This window comes from Crocuta crocuta, unplaced genomic scaffold (assembly GCF_008692635.1).
Source record: "Crocuta crocuta isolate KB4526 unplaced genomic scaffold, BGI_CrCroc_1.0 scaffold207, whole genome shotgun sequence".
In the NCBI taxonomy this organism is placed as follows: domain Eukaryota; kingdom Metazoa; phylum Chordata; class Mammalia; order Carnivora; family Hyaenidae; genus Crocuta; species Crocuta crocuta.
The window spans coordinates 2,170,596-2,183,800 of record NW_027531996.1 but is presented as its reverse complement, the minus strand read 5'-3'; the positions used below and the strand labels follow the sequence as shown (position 1 = coordinate 2,183,800).

Genomic DNA, 13,205 nt, shown 5'->3' with positions numbered 1-13,205 from the left:
AATCATAATTAATATTTTTTTATGTTTATTTATTTTTGAGAGAGCAGAGGAGGGGCAGAGAGAGAGAGGTGGACAGAGGATCTGAAGTGGGCTCTATGCTGACAGCAGAGAGCCAGATGCAGGGCTCCGATTCATGAACCACAAGATCATGACCTGAGCCGAAGGCAGACGTAAGGGACTAAGCCACCCAGGCACCCCAATCATAATTATTTTTAAACTTCTCTGTACCTGTGTTTATTAATACTGCATGGGACTGTGAGAAGTACAGGAGTTAATATATATATAATGCTTAAAACATTCCTGCACATAGTAATAAGCCCTAATAAAAATTAGTCACTTATTACTATTATTATATGAATTATTAGTTACAGTGCAGATATGTAGATATACTTCAAATATAAATGTGGATAAAGCTAACTTATAAATATACATTATAACAGATCAAACTGGGTTTCAGCTCTCTGAGAACACTGGAAGAACTCGACTTTTTCCCCTTGCCATGCTTAAAATGGCCTAGTATCTCTGTTCTCTCTCTGCCACTGCTAGGATAAACTCTCCATTTACACATGCGTATATACACTCTACCACCAATACTTCAGCTGTGTTCAAGGGATGAGATTTAACACTGGAATTTATTGGGGGAAATGTTCTTGTGTGTTACAAGGTGAAATCTGAAATGACTTTATATAAATGTCACAGATAAGTAGGTTTTATAGAACAAGAGTTGTGCTATGTTATGTTAAGTCAGTGTTTTATAAACTAACGTTCATTAGCGTTCATGAAATAAATTACTTGAGTTGTGACTAGCGCTGGGGGGAAAAAAGAATAGAATAGAGTAGAAATATCAGAGTGTACTAACACAAGTTTTGTGCACCTTTTTTTGCTTCAATTTATGTGTAAGTACATGTGTAAACATGCATATTGTATAATAATGTATGTATCCCTGACCTTGAACTATACCAAACACTGATTTATATTATTTTTTACAAGGAATAATCAGACCATTAGTGGTATATCTTTGGGAAAATGTTTTCTGAGTTGATCTTATTCTTTTTCTCTCATTATAGTGTAGCATGTGTGATTAGATTCTCAACCTTTACTACACATCGATTAGATAAAGTAGAAAATCCAAACATTATCAATATGTACTAAAATCCCACAATTTTAATTTCAAAAATATTGAGGCCATTGCATGAAATTAAAAAGTTTTTCTTGACTGAGAAAGTTTTCACATTTCATTTTTATTGAACTTGCTTTTTAAAATTATATAAATGACACATACTTATAGAAAAAAATGTAAACAAACCAAGAGTATACAGTGCGATTTTTAAATGATTAACGTATAAGTATATTTTTAGAACAGGCCAATTCTTAACTGGGCATTAACTGTGCATGTTTAGTTAAAAGACAACTTACCAACCCTCTAATGCTTAAATCTCATTTTTATATCCAAGTAAACAAGAGCAGCAACTTAATAAAATCTTAAGACACAAGAAAATTTTTTCACCAAATTTTGTATTTCCTATCAAAATGCCTTTGTTGGAAGGATGTTAATCATTAGTAGCATTTTCCCTTTATATTAAAGAAATTTTTTCTTGCTTGCAGATACAAATTAAGTCACATGTAGTTGAATATTAAAACCATCAAAATAACAGTTAAATTAAAAATCATGGGGTGACTGGGTGGCTCAGTTGGTTAAGCATCCGACTTCGGCTCTGGTCATGATCTGGCGGTTCAGGAGTTCGAGCCCCTTGGTCAGGCTCTGTGCTGACAGTTCAGAGCCTGGAGCCAGCTTCAGATTCTGTGTCTCCTTCTCTGCCCCTCCCCTGATTGTGCTCTATCTTTGTCTCTCAAAAATAAATAAATGTTAAAAAAATTTTTTTAAAAATCGAAAGCACCTTTAACTATTAAAGTTCCATTTTCCTACAGACCAGTAGAATTAAAATTTAACCAAGGGGAAAAAAACTTAAACTAATAGAGCCAGTATTAAAAAAAAATTCATTTAAATAAATGTATCAGAGTCCAAAGAGACCAATGAAAATATACAAATTTTAATGATTCATTATGACATTAAGAATCTTTAATGTGAAAAAAACCTTTTTTGTTAAGTTACTAATTCAATTTTATGCATATTGGCATTGCAAGGTCAGTTATCTCTATGGATTTGAATTTCTGAACAATAGAAAAAGATACAACTTCTGAGGAAACACTGAACCCATGAGAGTCAGGTAGATCTCCAGAGGCCAGTAAGGAAAAATTTTAATCTCCAAAGAAATTCCATATTTAAGAGATTTGGTAGCAGTGTGGGAGGTACTCAGCATAAATATAGTCATTATCTACATCTGTTTCTTCTTTTTTAATTGGGTGGGGAAAATTCAACAATAAATCAAAGTGTGCCTTTCAAATAAATTTTCAATGAAACATAGTATTCCTTCTGTGAATAATATACTACGTCAACCATTCCTGATTACCAAAAGAAAACACATAACATTAACAAATTTCATCCACATAATTTTTTCTGAAAGGAATTTCTAAAGAAATTTTCACATGAAAAACTTGACCTTGTGCTTAAGAATTTATTATTCTCCCATATAGGTCATGCAAAATTACCATTGTCAGGTTTTGTGAGCAGTTTTTACAAAGAGAAACATCGCCAAATTAGCTCATTATATATCTGATATTGCCAAATCTTCTATTGTTCTTTAAATTTATTCATATGGCATACTCTAAAGAATATATAACTAAGATACTTAACCTTAAAGTATAGTGTCACTGTTATAACTCTTCTCTTTTAAGAACAAACTATAATCTCTGTCAGGATGGTCTAGAGAGTCACATTTTTAAAAAAGCTGTAAAACATTTTCTACCTCTAGGAGATTGTAAATTTAATCCAAGGAAAGATTTCACTTCCCAGTAGGAACAATAAAAAAGATAAATTATCCAAATTTTCTCTTTCATCCCATCTGTCATCTTTTCCCTATTTTTGCCTTTTCACCCACTAGGTTTTTTCACCCACTTTAACCTTAAGGGGGAAAGGTCAAAGGACCCTTATCTGCATGAGAATAGACTGAGGAGGACAGCTGGTGGCCTAAGGAAAAATATAACTGGATCAGGAGTCCCACTCCAAGCAACTATTAAATGCATCAGAAAGGATAAAAGATCCAAAGTAATGGAATCAAATTAGTGGACTATATATTGTGGAACTAATGGTTCCAGTAGGTTCCTCAGCTTATTCATTATCATAACCCACTCCAAGACAGCAAAGTCAGAACCTTATAAAGAAGCCCAACTGGCTTCTTCCAAGTCCAAAGTTAAGTCAGGCATTCACCTTTCAATTGAGTTCAATTAAATAGCTTACTAAAAACTTGTTATTTGAAATGACCCTGGGTATCAAGAAAGAATAGTAACCAAAAGATACGAAAATTTCAGGCTTAAAATCTAATGAGAAATAAATAACCAAAAATCTAGGTAGACATTTTTAAATTATATAAGACTGTGGATGATACAAGGCTTAAACACTCCTTAAACTGGTTTTTTTTTGGTTTTTGTTTTTGTTTTTTAAAGAATACACAGTATTTCTGGTAGACATGAGAAAGGAGAACATTTAAGAAACACAGGTCTTCTCCTAATACACAATTAAATTCTATGCATCACCCAGTCCACATAGTCTCTTTTCAGTGCAACTCTCTGATCTACCCTCATCCCACAGCTCATTCTCAATGCTACTCATCTTCCTAGTCCAAGCCTACAATATGCTTCTGGTCCTTTCAAATTTCACTCCCTGTACTGAAGCCAGCATGACCTTCCTAAAACTTCCATAGGCTATCATTTCCTTTGTCAAAGTTTTTTCAAGTTTCTGTCCCTCACTGGATAAAATCTAAACTCTTCTCTTACAGCATACAAACCATGCAAAATTTGACCTCTGCTTATGTGCCAATCTTCACCTCTTGTCATTTACAATACGCCTCCTTGCCTACCTTGAAATCACCCACCCTCCAGCAATTTCCAGAACACAACATACCTCAATCTCTTCACACATGTTGGTCCTCTGCCCTATTTTCTAGTTCTCAGCTCAAATGCCACCTGCTCTATGAAATCTTTCCTGTTTCCTTTAGTCTTCTGTACTTTTCCTGATGAGATTACCTTCACTGCAGTATGACTGTGTTTTTGCATGTATTCATTACTTTTACATTCTTGAGAACACAGAATACATCATTTCATAGCTGTTAAGCAGTAGAAGACTTATTAGAGATACTCCGTAACTATATTAGGTTAATGAACAATAAGCTAGCAACTAGTATTCCTTGAACACCTAAATTTCACACAGTATTCTAAATGATTCAAGACTATCCCATTTAATCCTCATAATAATCTCCACAAGAAGGTACTATTTGCATTATATTAGCATCATCCCACTCTACCTATGAGGAAACAAAAATACAGACAGGTTAAGCAACTTGCCCAAACCTGGATCCAAAAGTGCAGGCAGTTTGACATCACTGTAGCTCATGCTTTTTAAACTAGTATGATAGAGTCTCAATCCCAATCTCTCTCCCTCTCTTAGTCTTGGGGAAAGGCAAGCAGCCCCATGATGCTTAAACAAAAGAAAGGCATGGATAAAACAGGGGTATAATGTTAAATACATTCAGAAAAGTAGACTACAAGTATGTCTACAATGCGACCTAATGATTCTCACAATTATCTGGGCTTCCCTTGGTTAAAAAAGCTGCAAAGCATTCTCCTCTTAGTGTATCAGCAACTTAATCTTGAGCAGTATTTTCCCAAATTGTGTGCAAAGAACTGTAGTTGTTTTTGTGGGGTTTTTTTTTTTGGATGTTAAAAGAAGTACCACTAAAGCATCTTATGGTAAAATTTGAGGAAATGCCAGGCTAAATAAAATTACCAAGTTTCTTTACCAGAGAAAATGACAGTTAATACCATGAATTACACAATATAGTTTTTCCAATTTTACTTGTACATAGACCTCCTCTCTCTTAAAGAGTATCACAGTGCTGTGTTCAATGGGACAGTTTGAGATAGAAGTACTGGGCCTACAATGCCTTGTGAACTGACTCTTGCTTACTCATCTCAAGTCAAATCAGGTCAAATTAAGGCAGAAGAGAGGAGGCATGTCCCAAAAACATAAAGTCTAAGAAGCAGAATCCATTGAAAAAAATAACATGTTCTCATGTTTCTCAATCCAGAAATATTCTCTTCTCTATGACCCTCATAGCACTTGTTTACAGCCCTACGAGAACATTTATCCAGGCTGAGTTTAGCAAGTTCCTTATATTCCTATACTCTTCCAGTTGAGTTACCCAAGAAAAGTTATTTTATTCATGTTTGTACAGAGCCTCAAACACAGTAAAAACAGTAATAACTAATTATTAAACTGGATTGTCAAAAATATTCTGATTTGGAGATTCAAAGGCATAATAAAAAGCCAAAACAAGATTGGCACTTACGTGATAGTGTGTAATGTCCCATGTTTTGAGAGCAAATGATTATCAATACCTTATAAAATCAACTTCCACCTAACCCAATAACATAAGTAACTCAAAACTGCAAGATATACGGGGATATATTAAACCATAGAAGGAATTTCACAAGGTCAAACTGCACTTAAATGTTCCTTTTATCATTGTATGTGGTGGAACATATTTCACAATTTCATAACTATGATTTATACAGAAATAACTTTTGCAATTTAAAAGTGCACATTAGAACAGTTCCGGTATGATATCTCCAAATATTATTTAGCAAATATTAGACCTCTTGAAATTAAAGGTTCACTTAAGGTTAGAGACCACATTTCCTGCATATACTTTTCTAATAAAGGAAAAGTTGGTTTATTTGTGATTATAATAACCAAAGAATACTATTAATCAAGACATTTCCTAAAGTCTCTACCAACAGAATTAAATTACATCCAGTTCAGTTTTATCATTAACTATAAGCCTACACTGAAACATTCCAATTCCAACCAGTACTAGATAGTAGAGAACTGAATATATTTCTAATTCAGATATTGCTACGTTCAAGAGGAAATAGTATGCAAACTCCTAAATTTAATCTAATGTAATCTAATTCAATTTTCTATGACTTAAAAACAGCACTTAGCTATGAAATGAACATACAAATCAAATCACTACATTCATAATTATTAATACTCTGTGGAGTTATTCCATACCAAATACTTGAACTAATGACCTGTCACCTCTTAATGGGACATGAGGAAGAGAAAATAAAGGCTAATAAAAAGACTTAAATTTCTTAGGCAAAAAACCCCCAAAACCTTAAATTCCTGAATCGAAAGAAATTTAAAATAACAGGATAAAATATGTAATGACTATCAAATACCCATCCTCATTAAATATTCCTTTTAAAAGTTACCTTCAAAGTTTAGTTTTTAATGATCACCTTTAAAATATCCAGAAAAGTACATTATTAGAGACAAAAAAACTTTCTTACCTATGCGGTCAAATGTTTTATCACATTTAGGACACTGCAATATTTTCTTGTTGCTGTTCTGAATGACTACAGGAGTTAACCCCTCATGAATATTTCCTACAGAATCACCAGCCTCAGGTTCTTCTTCTGCATCATTCTGATCTTTTTCACTGTGTTCTTCAATGTCAGAGTATTCATCTGACATTTCCTCCTCTAGCTCATCTTCTTCAGCATTATATTCACTTCCAGGGTCCTCAGAATCATTTCTGTCGGACTTGTCCTTATCAAAATTTTCTGGATTTAAATTGTCTGACCCATCACCACTTTCTTGTTCATCGTCACTGGTGTCATCAAACTTAACGGGACACTTCCGATTCCTTTTTGATCTTCTTGTGGAAAAACTTCTCTCCAGCATTTTTAACCCATGTTTTTTCCCTAATAAAAGGGACCTGTGGGTTTTAGCCAAATGATTCTCTAAAGACTTTTTGTAACAAAAATGTCTACTACAGAATTTACACTGATGATTATTTGATAGTCTTCCAGTTAATTCACTTAGTGTTTCTTCTGGTGAGGACTTTTCAGACAGCTCAGACTGAAAAGTGGCAATATTTTCATTATTTAGCAACTTAACTGCATCTATAATGTCCAGAAATTTTGCTGCCTCTAAAACAAGAGGTATTTCATATTTGTACACAAAAAATTCTGATGTGTAAAGAAATTCAAGCAAATGCTGAAAAACTGAGTGTGTTACGTGATCCAGGGTGACAACATCAGTGCTCGGATTTTTGCTCAAACACGCGTGAAAGTAACTACTGCCAACAGCAACAACAACTTTGTGTGCACTAAATTCTTTTCCTTCTACTATGATAAGTAAGTCACAGAAAGACGGTTGCTTCTGCCTATCATCGTTTAAATACTTCAGCAAATTCTTGTTATACTGCAAAGAACTCAGAAGTTTTCTCTGATCTGGAGAGGGAGGAAGTTCCTGGTAACAGTGAAGAGCTTCAGGAGCCGGTCTTTCTGTGGAATGAGAATAGGTTACTTCGTCACACTCCACTACAACATCTCCTTCTGAAGAATCTTTATGATAGCCTAGATGGATCTTCTCGTCAAGATTTGAAGTCACCTTTCTCCTCTTCTTCATTGCAGTACAACAATTTCAGAACAAGAAACTTCATAAGTGTCTTAAGGGATTTATGTAAAAACAACTAGATTGTCTTGGTTAACAGCTTCTGGAGGGGCGTGCCCGAGGGTTTCATGGTCTGCAAAAGAGTGAGAACCACGTAAAATAACTCTATGGCAAAGCAATCCTAAACCATTCACGGCATTCGCCTACTAATCGTTTCTCAATCAGAACTAAATTGTGATCAAGTCACAGCTTCGTGGCTAAGATTTTAGGGTGGAGAACGAGGAGGGCCGAGTTATAAAAGATAGCCAACAAAAGAATAATTTTAAAGGAAGCCAGAGCACACCTTTCATGCCTGATTCACGAACGGGTGGAAAAAAAGGGCGAAAAAGGGAACGATCCTTCCAAGATCACTAAGGGTGCAGGTTGAGGCGGGCTACATTCATGGTTTCGGGGCGCTGGGGTGGTGACAATAAGGCCGTCGCGGCCGCGAAATCCAGGTCTCTGCATTAACATGCATTTTTCCAGGGCGGGCAAGGCACACCTCCTCGGGGACAGGCAGCGTCCCGCGCCCAAAACCACCCGGCAGGAGACGGCCCCAGGAGGGGCGCAGAGCAGGACGAGCAGGGTCAACCAGAGGGACGACTAAAGGAAGCAGAAGAGCCTTCCCAGGCCCTGCCCAGGAGGGCACTGCGCTCGCCGACGGCGAACCCGCTACCCTTCCCACCCCAGTTTCCCTGGGCAAACGCCCCACAGATCCATTACCGGGAACCCAGGGCTCCCCCGCTGGCTCCCAGCCGCTGAGCTCCACTCTCGGCGCGCTCGCTCCAGCGCCTACCCACTTCCGGGTTCAGCCCCTACCTCACCCTCCCTCCCTCCGCTCCTTCCCCTCCCAGAGCCTCGCCGCCGCGGCAGCCACGGAACACGTCAACCGCGCGCGCAGCCTCCAAGCCTCCCGGAGAGACCGGCGCGCGGCCCAGCACCGACCACTGCGCATGTGCGCGCACCGGTCTATGCGCATGCTCTGTAAATTCTCCTTGCTCCCTGGAGGACTCTAGCTACGCCCCAAATCCGTTACTCCGGGTTTTCGCGGTGGTTTGGTGGCCTACTGTGATTGAACCGGTGGAAGCTTTGCAGGAATCCTCGCTGGGGACTGGGGGGCGAGACTGTTGAGGAATTTAGTAGAAATTGGCAGAGACACTGTAGCACAAATGGACTTCATCCTGATAGATTTAATAGTGTGGGCTCCCACGCAGCAACGGACAGAAGCTAGTCTTAGCAAACACCCTACGTCTAAAGAACAGACGTTGTCATTTCGTGGGTTTTTGTTTTTTCTGCTTTAAACAGGTTAAACTGCTAACGCGGTTGCTCCTAAAATTATTGTTCAACTTCTTAATGAACACGGAAAACACTGAAAAATGTACATGTAAGTATACAGCTGTTAGGACAGGAAACGAAGCCAAAACAGAAAGAAAAGTCTCTAAGAACAACCTTTTGGAACCAGTACCTAAGACTTAGCATTTCTAACAGTGATGCTGATATATCTGGTCTGAGGACCACATTTTCAGTAGCAAGGTCCTAGATCATGTGACTTTACAGACAAGGAAAATAAGGCAGAGGCTGAGGCTAAGTACGATAACCAGATTGGTGATCCCACTCCTTGCCCCACTCTGCCTATCAGCCCACCACAGGGCATAGCTGGAACCTAGAAGGGCCATCGCTCTCGGTGGAAGAACTGAGGGAGGTGAAGGGGAGTTTCTCCTGTGAAAAGACGGAAACTTGAGTGACTCAGTTTTTCTTGTGATTTGAAAATAGTTAAAGCTTTTAATGAAAATTCCTACCAAAAACACACATGAATTATGGACAAGAATTCCTATCACCTGGTAACTCATCCCACAAAAACCAGTCATATAAAATGAGAGTAAATAAAAAACAAGAGAGTAAAAGAGCTGTAAGAACAGTATCTGTAAGCTTTGGTTGCACAAAAGCCTGAAGATACGGGATTCCTCAAAAACAGAAAATAAATATATTTAAAATATTTTTTAAAATAAAGAATTCAAGGGAAAAAACAAGAAATTATTAAAAATAACCAAGCAGACTAGTAATTTAGAAAGGAAAGCTATCATTAAATTAGTACTTAATACCCTGAATATAGATTGAAATGTATAAATATGAATTAAAACAGAAGAAAGGTTAAAACAGGATAGAAAATGAATATGTCCAAAGAAATGAAAAAAGAAAACTTTAGTGAACTAGGAGAGAGAAACAATAGAGCAAAAATCTGTATATTAGACTACTTAAAAAGTTGAGAAATTTCTGGCAAAAAAAGAGAAAATGCAAATATAAACCCAAGAGTTTTCTAAATCCTGTTGAATGCATATGCTGTTACTGTTAACAGAGTGACGTTCAGATGAGTTTTTAGAATTTACCTTAAAAATTTCGAAAAACATTTCATCATTAATAATGTCTGTCTATGCAAAACTGTTTAGCTGTTCTGATGGAGTTTGCTAGTCTTTAACCTGTTACTTCCTGCATGCTTAACTGAATGAGCAGTAAGTAAATCTGTCTGATGAACCACCAAATCTGGGAAATGTAGAGAGAGTATAACTGAATGCTATAGTGATTAAAAGAATGGATATAATCCTCTAACAAAATATCAACCTGTACTTTAAAAATTGACAGAACTGAAATGAGACAAATCTAAATTCACATAATAACTTACAGTAACTGATTAGATCAGAAGATAAAGTTACTCAGAAGTATATCATTTCTTAAAAAATTGACATAAATGACCCACATGAAATAGTGCATCTAACAGCTACAGTATACATATGGAGTACTTATAAAAACTGATCATGTTTAAAAAAATTAATCAGGTATAAAGCCATAAAGCAATTATCAACATATTTCAAAGAAATGCAATAAGATTATTGGTGGATAGCAACAATAATAATAATTTAAAATTTTCCATATGGTGGAAAGTTATATAACTTCCAAGTTACCTATGAATCAAGGAATAACAATGGAAATTACCACATAGTTTCAACTGAATAAGATTAAAAAGCTGAAAATTAATGAGCCTCTAAGTTCTCAAGAAGTTAAGAGTTAGGAGAGTGAACTGAAAATAAATAAAAGCAAGAAAAAGGATAAGATAGGAGTTAATGAAAAAGAAAGGAAGCATAGTTACAGAGCAGCAAAGCCAAATGTTAGTTCTTTCAGGGGAAAAAAACCCAACACTGATAAGCCTGTAGCAAAAATGACTTAAGAAAAAAATATATACCCATATCATAAAGAAGACATGACACATTCTACAATTATTAAAAGTTAATAAGAATTTTATTCCAATAAATTCAACAATATAAAATGGACAGATTATTCACAAACCAAAACTTATTATTTTAAGAGACATAAAATTGATACATTACCAGGANACCAAATCTGGGAAATGTAGAGAGAGTATAACTGAATGCTATAGTGATTAAAAGAATGGATATAATCCTCTAACAAAATATCAACCTGTACTTTAAAAATTGACAGAACTGAAATGAGACAAATCTAAATTCACATAATAACTTACAGTAACTGATTAGATCAGAAGATAAAGTTACTCAGAAGTATATCATTTCTTAAAAAATTGACATAAATGACCCACATGAAATAGTGCATCTAACAGCTACAGTATACATATGGAGTACTTATAAAAACTGATCATGTTTAAAAAAATTAATCAGGTATAAAGCCATAAAGCAATTATCAACATATTTCAAAGAAATGCAATAAGATTATTGGTGGATAGCAACAATAATAATAATTTAAAATTTTCCATATGGTGGAAAGTTATATAACTTCCAAGTTACCTATGAATCAAGGAATAACAATGGAAATTACCACATAGTTTCAACTGAATAAGATTAAAAAGCTGAAAATTAATGAGCCTCTAAGTTCTCAAGAAGTTAAGAGTTAGGAGAGTGAACTGAAAATAAATAAAAGCAAGAAAAAGGATAAGATAGGAGTTAATGAAAAAGAAAGGAAGCATAGTTACAGAGAAGCAAAGCCAAATGTTAGTTCTTTCAGGGGAAAAAAACCCAACATTGATAAGCCTGTAGCAAAAATGACTTAAGAAAAAATATATACCCATATCATAAAGAAGACATGACACATTCTACAATTATTAAAAGTTAATAAGAATTTTATTCCAATAAATTCAACAATATAAAATGGACAGATTATTCACAAACCAAAACTTATTATTTTAAGAGACATAAAATTGATACATTACCAGGAAGAATATGAACCACAAAAGAAGGAACAAATAACATGAGGTATGAAGAAAGGTATTATTACAGATTCTTTTAGTCACACTAAAAAGATAATAAGGTACTATAAGCAATTTATAACAAATTTCAAACTTGATATAAAATAGACATATTCCTAGGAAAACATAAATGATCACAATTGAATCATATAATGGTTTAACAGTCTTATTTTTAGTAAATTTATTTAAAAAGTCTTCCCACAGTTAAGAACCCAGACAGTAAATTCTATCATTTAAGGAAGAAATATTACCAATTTTATACAATTCTTCTAAAAAATGTATTTAAAAGGAGGAAGGAAGTAATTTCTACCTTATATGATGAGGCCAGCATGATGATAATATCAAAACCTGAGAAGGACAGTGCAGAAAATGATAATTACAGGTCAAATTCACTCAAAAACATAGGTGCCACTATCTTAAACAAAACCAAATCCAAATGTTGTGTATGTGTGTTGTGTGTACATGTGTGAGTAGTGGGAGAGTAAGGGAGGGAGAAAGAGTTACAATGCAAACAAATTGGATTTAATACAGGAATGCAAGAATTGTTTAATTTTGTAAATAAACTAATGTAATTCTAAAAAAAAACTATTGACCATCTCAATAAGTGCAGGAAAATATCTGATAAATTTAACACATAGTCAAGACTTTAAAAAAATCTTGGGGGGCCTGGGTGGCTTAGTCAGTTGAGCATCTAACTCTTAATTTCAGCAATGGTCATGATCTCAGGATCCTGGGATTGAGCCCTGGGTTGTGGGCACAGAGCCTGCTTGGGATTCTCTCTCTCTCCTCTCTCTCTCTCTCTCTCTCTCTCTGCCTATTTCCTATCTCTCTCAAAAAAGTGTAAAAAAATAAAAACAAAACAATAAAAACTCAAACTGAAAATGAAAATATCTTAGTATGATAAAGGGAATCTACCAAAAACAAACAAAGACCAAATACTGTACTTGACCAAAAACTGCTGAAGATTTCCAAGGGAGATTGAGAATGCACGAATAATGCCTTTTGTCATTACTTTAACTTGTTATGTTAATGGAGGTCATTATCATGGATAAGAAATAAAAGATATAAGGCTTGGAATGGAAGAATAAAATTATTATTTACTGAAGACATGATTAGACATTTAGAGGGAAAAAACCATGGCTACACTGTTAGTTCATACAATAAAATTGTAGAACACAAAGTTAATATGCAAAATAAAAAAATATACTACACCAGTTGTGATGGATGATTATATCGGTCAACATGGGCAAATGTTGATCAACCCTCTAGATGTTGCTGTGAGGGTTAGTTTTTAGATATGATTAACATTCATAT

The 13,205-nt window shown here is 35.2% G+C and overlaps 1 protein-coding gene across 2 annotated transcripts in view; it reads right to left on the bottom strand.

The window, feature by feature from the left end:
• The window catches only part of ZBTB41 (zinc finger and BTB domain containing 41), a 48,190-nt gene extending 39,783 nt beyond the window's left edge, over positions 1–8,407 (bottom strand). For both annotated transcript variants that reach the window (XM_077775103.1, XM_077775104.1), the window contains exons 1-2: positions 8,342–8,407; positions 6,472–7,712 (exon numbers count right to left, since the gene is read on the bottom strand). In XM_077775103.1, coding sequence (XP_077631229.1) covers positions 6,472–7,594 — 1,123 coding nt within the window. In that variant the 5' untranslated portion in view covers positions 7,595–7,712; positions 8,342–8,407. The remainder of the gene's footprint in view (positions 1–6,471; positions 7,713–8,341) is intronic.
• Between the last annotated feature and the right edge of the window lie 4,798 nt (positions 8,408–13,205).